The sequence below is a fragment of the Humulus lupulus genome, chromosome 2, assembly GCF_963169125.1.
Source record: "Humulus lupulus chromosome 2, drHumLupu1.1, whole genome shotgun sequence".
NCBI lineage: Eukaryota > Viridiplantae > Streptophyta > Magnoliopsida > Rosales > Cannabaceae > Humulus > Humulus lupulus.
In genome coordinates, this window is record NC_084794.1 from 2,035,743 (window position 1) to 2,041,361 (window position 5,619).

The window sequence follows — 5,619 nt, forward strand, 5'->3', positions numbered from 1 at the left end:
TTTTTCCCAATCCACTTCAAAAGGTTCTTGAGATTATGACCATGGTAAGGAAGATCACTCCACTGAAGAGTTTCAACCAGAATTTTTGCACTCACACTACAGGAGAAAAACAAATGAGCATGGCATTCAGCAAACTTCCCACACAGCACACAACTAACACTCTGCAACGATTTGAACCTCTGAATCCTGTCAAATGTTGGTAATCTTTCAAGAAGAGCAAGCCAAATGATAAATCTATGTTTGGGAATAGAAAATCTATCCCAAATCATATTAAACTTCCACCTGCCAACAATCAAATGCACTTTATTAGATATCAGCCCTGCTATAGTAAAATTGAACTTCTGAAATTCGTTAAAAGAGTACACAGCTTTAATTCTATTTTTCACTTGCACTATCCTCTTCCAGCATTGGAAGAAAGTGATTGCTGTGAAAATTGTCTTGAAGCAACACTTTACGATGCAAGAGCTTATTGAGCAATAGTATAGTATTACTGAAGTATACAAAAAATATCAGGTATGGCTAAATGTGTTCCTTGTTTTTGGGCTAAGTCTGTGTGGAATAAGATGAATACCCCAAAACACTCTTTTATTCTTTGGTTGGCTACTCTAAATAGGCTTAAGACCTGCTCTAGATTAGTTTAGTTTGGAGTGATTTCTGAGCCTCTTTGCTTAGTGTATGGGAGCAGTAATGAGGATGTATCTCATTTGTTTTTTGACTGCCATCATAGCAAGAGTTGTGTGCAAATGATCAAAGATTGGTTAGGATGGCAGGTTTTGACTTGTAATCTTCAGAATTTGTAACAATGGTTCGCTCGTGGTCATAGGCTGTCTAGATTCAGGCATGGTGTGTTTCCACTGCCTTGGCTGTCGTGACTTATCATATTTGGAGGGTGCGCAATGTGGCGTTGTGGAATTGCAAAGTGTAGCTTATTGATTGTACAATTTTGCTTATTAAGCAGGATATTATAATGAGAGTGAGTAATTTTCTTACTGATAGAATTAAGTCGTTAGATAGAGATTAGTTTGATCAATTACTTGTATAGGTTTGTTTCAGGTTTTGCTTGTTCCGGCTCCTGATTGATGAGGAGTTTGTTGGTTGTAAAAATGTTGATTTGCTGCAATGAACTTGACTTACTTACAAAAAAAAAAAAAATTGATTCCATTCCATTTCATTACACCCAACAAAACATCTTCTCATGACGCCTATAAACTTATAAGGTGGACAATGTATCCAAACTCTTGTTGTTTAAAAACTTATAAGGTGGACAATTAATCCAAACTCTTGTTGCATAATGGTCGACGCCTATATAACTATGTTTTTAGAGTTTTTTTTTTTTTTCACTGACACCCAAACCCAAAACATGAAGATGATAAGGCGTCATTTTTCAACTGTAACCTAAAATTTTTGTGCTATTTTAGCAATGACCAAAAACTAGGGATGTACATTTTCCTTGCGGGGCCTCGCCCCTAATAGGGCGGCGAATCCCCGTCTAAATGGGGAATGGAGCGGGGATGGAGATAACTTTTGATCCCCGAATGTTAAATGGAGCGGAGATGTGGATAACACTCCCCGCCCCGACAGGCCCGTTTAAATTTTTATATATTTTTGTAATATTTTATATGTATTTTATATCTTTCTTTATATCTTGATTTTAAAGAAAATCAAGCTTATTGGCTGTGGATTTACGGAAAGATGGGGAAGGAGTAAGTGACAAGGGTGATATTATAGGAGTACTAGAACTTGCAGAGCTTGGGGATGATGTTTCTTTATTTTTATTTTAAAATTTATTTTTTTAAATAAATAAGTTCCTCGTGGGGATTCCCCACCATGTCTCCGACGGGGATTAAACGGGGATAGGGCGGACACGGGGATTAGAAATATAAATGGGGACAGGGACGGGGGAGCACCCCCGCCTATTCTCTGCCCCATGTGCATCACTACCAAAAACTTTGACTAGGCACTAATAAATAGGTCAGAAAGTTTTGTTAATTTTGTTGTATCATATATATATATACATATATATATATAGTTTGTTATTGTTACACAGTAATATATATATATATATATATATATATATATAGAAAAAGCTAGCAAATAAAGTTTTATTCCAAAACAAAACAAAGGACAGTACTTAATTATAAATAATTATTCAAGAGAGAACATAACAAAACAAAACAAAGGACAAAGCAAAACAAAGGACAGTACTTAATTATAACCAAGGGGGTTTGGTCATATTATTGATGATGATGATGATGGATTCCCTAGCTAATAATGATGATGAATCATTCATGTGATGATGAGATATAAAGAGATGGATTGAAGCGAGGCTTTGCATGGGCATACAATGGCGTTGCCTTAAAGAGAGAGCTGCTCTCTTCACTCCTCAAATCGATCTTCTCCACTCCTTGTGGAATCGTCCAGGTGCAACACTGCAACAGTCTTCCCAAAAGCATAACAGTCATGTTGGTCCCCAGCACCATTCCGACGCACCCTCTCCTCCCTGTCGAGAAGCTGATGAACCGCAGCTCCGATTCCCCCAAGTCACACTTGTTCTCCGGAAGATGGCGCTCCGGATTGAAGAGCAACGGCTGATCCCACACAGCCGGGTTGCGTCCGAGGCCGTGGCGGCTGAGGAGGACATGGCTGCCCATGGGAATGAAGTAGCCAGCCACGGTGCAGTCGGCGGTGGACAGATGGGGAAGGTTGAAGGCGGTGACCGGGTGGAGGCGGAGAGCTTCTCTTGCGCAGGCCACAAGGTAAGGGAGTTGGGGGATGTCACTCTCTTGGAGGAGTTTGTCATTGCCATTTCCAACCACTCTGTCGATTTCTTCAGTTGCCTTTTCAAGCATCTCTGGCTGGTTCAACATCTCTGAGAGTGCCCACTCTGCTGCATTGTATGAATTGTCGATTCCAGCTAAAAACAGTTCCTGCATGCGTTTCCATACAAATTATGTGTAATGTATTATTAGTGACTCTTATTATATATTGACATGTGACCACATATACATTAGTGTGTAATATGTACGTAATCATTATCCTCATTTGATTCTTTGTGAGTATATTAGTAACATGATCAATTAGCTAGCAAGTTAAAGTGCATGCATGTGCCGTCTTTTCATGTTAAAAATGGTACGTACGTTTATAATCAAATCCTTGCAATGTATATCTATAAATATATGTATATATAAACTAGTCTTTCGAATATATATATATATATGTATATGAGATCACCATGACTTGTGCTCGGATTTCATCGTCGGACAAAAGCGGATTCCCGTCAGAATCTTTGGCCGAGATGAGAACATCAAGCAGGTCTGAAGGTTGCTTCTTGTTCTTGGCCTCACCATCATGATCGTCCTCTCTCCACTCTCGAATTCTCTCGCTGATTACCGGGTCTTGGTGGTTGTTGATCACTTTTATGGCTTCACCAACAGTCCTCTGATGACCATCCAAGTCAAACCACCGCAGCCATGGCAGAATGTCCGATACAGAGTAGGCAAAAACGTGTGACAACACAGTAAGCAAAGCCTCGACGTGCTCTTCCTCTTCCTTCCCAGGGAGACCGTCTCTTCGCTTCCCAGAATATCCTCTGCCGAATATCATTCTCCTCATTACCCCAGCCGCGTACTGCTTCGCGGCAACTTTCACATTCACCACTCCTCCTCCTTCTCCATCTCCACCGCCACTGCTAGCCAAGGCCTGGTTATAAACGAAGCGAACCAGATCATCAGCTTCCTCGGTTCTCTTCTGGAGAAGCCAAGCGAGCTTAGAGCGGTTGAAGAGCTCGGACACCAGAACTCTCCTCATCTTCTTCCACTGGTTTCCGGAGGGAGTGAGGGCAGTGGTCTTGTAACCGCGGCTTACTAGAGAAGTGACCACCGTGTCGGGTCTGGAAGCGAGCACTGCGTCGTGTTTCTTCAAGAACTCTCTGGCTATCTCCGGAGAGGTGACAGTGATGAGATGAGTGGCCGTGCCGAGGCGGATACAGGCAATTTCTGTGTTGAGCTCCTTCATGAGACGGTGGATCCACTGGTACGCCGGTCTGTTCCGCAATATCTCCGGAATGTTTCCGAGGATCGGCCATGGAGAGGGACCCGGAGGAAGAGTAGTAGTAGTGGGCTGCTTCTTCTTATTACTACTAATAAGTAGTAGTAATAATAACACTATTATCAATAATAGTGCTATGAAAAACATAACAGTAATACTCTCTTCATTATGATAAGAAGAAACGTAGTGTGATTTGTTCCCTATAATTAGGGATGATGAGACTTCCATATTCTTATATAACAATAAGACTAATGAAGAGGAAGAACTAGAGAGAGAGCTAATAGATCGATGTATGAAATAAGATTGTGATGAAGACATTAGAGGTGTTGTGAGTATTTATAGCTAGCTAGAGATCGAGTTCTATTGCCCCTTAAGCCCGCGCGCGCGTGCATGGCATATGTACATGCATGTGCAACATGTGTGTGATGTAATTTTATTAATTAACTTTGTAATAAACAATTAAAATAGAGAATAAATTATGTTTGAATAAAATTTAATGCATATAATTTAGGAAGATTTTAGTAGGAGAATGGAGGACTAGGGAGCATAGTACTCACCCCTTGTTAGAAGTCCACCCGAAAACTTCTTTAATTTATAATTTATTCAAAACTTTTTGTTTATAATAGAAAATTAAAAAAAAAAATCAAAGAGATTCGTTAAATAAACTAAATTAGATGTCAATCTCTAAAAATTAAATATAAGTTTTTTTGCAAAAACATACCAACCATATTATTGTCTTATCATGCAAAGTCTTTAATTCAACTTTGCTCTTCCTTTTTGCAGAAACTCTGCTAATGGTTCATGGACAGGTACACATATATATATATTGAATAATAATAAGATATTGGTTTAATAATAAACATAATAATTTGATTATTGCAGCAGATCGAAAACTTGGTGTGTGGCAAAGCCATATATATATCGTCAGAAGCAGCAGTGCTTCAAGCAGATATATAAACTATGCATGGTCTCAAGTGGACTGCACTATCATGGAAAAGGGAAAAGGGGTGCCCTTGTTCCTCACTAGACACCCTCATAAAACCGTGCATCCATAGACGATGTACATTGTAGTTATAGCATAAACTACCAAGAAATTCTGAATAATTTTCATTACCAAAAATAGAACTTAAAACACGTATAAAGAAAAACATGCACACGCGTGAAACTTATTATTTAAATTCTCTTCTCGACATCTGAATGAATGTCTATTATAACTACAATATACATTTTGATATAAATTTTTTTGGATTATAATATATCTAGTTGCTATATATATTTATTGTGATTAAGAGAAAGAGGTATATTATATCAAGATATGCCGACAACATATGAGACACTAGGACCTATATAGATATGTTGTGATTTAGAGGAAGAGCTATATTGCTTGGAAAAAATAAATGCAGGGCAATATTTATGTTGCATGCCATTTCCTCGAGGTGATGATTTTTTGTTTTCGTTTTTTCTTCTTTCAAATTTATGGTTATCGAGTTCAAATTTTTTAAAAGAAGGCTGTATCAAATATATGTGTATTAATTGAGACCTATCAAGCTCAACCTATCCTATATACACTAA

At 38.6% G+C, this 5,619-nt stretch overlaps 1 protein-coding gene across 1 annotated transcript; it reads right to left on the minus strand.

The window, feature by feature from the left end:
* Nucleotides 1-2,282: 2,282 nt before the first annotated feature.
* Nucleotides 2,283-4,275, minus strand: LOC133817769 (tryptophan N-monooxygenase CYP79A68-like). Its single transcript, XM_062250370.1, has 2 exons — nucleotides 3,232-4,275; nucleotides 2,283-2,927 (listed from the first exon to the last, which is right to left on the minus strand). The coding sequence occupies exons 1-2, from the start codon at nucleotides 4,273-4,275 to the stop codon at nucleotides 2,283-2,285; spliced, it is 1,689 nt and encodes a 562-aa protein (XP_062106354.1).
* Nucleotides 4,276-5,619: the final 1,344 nt, after the last annotated feature.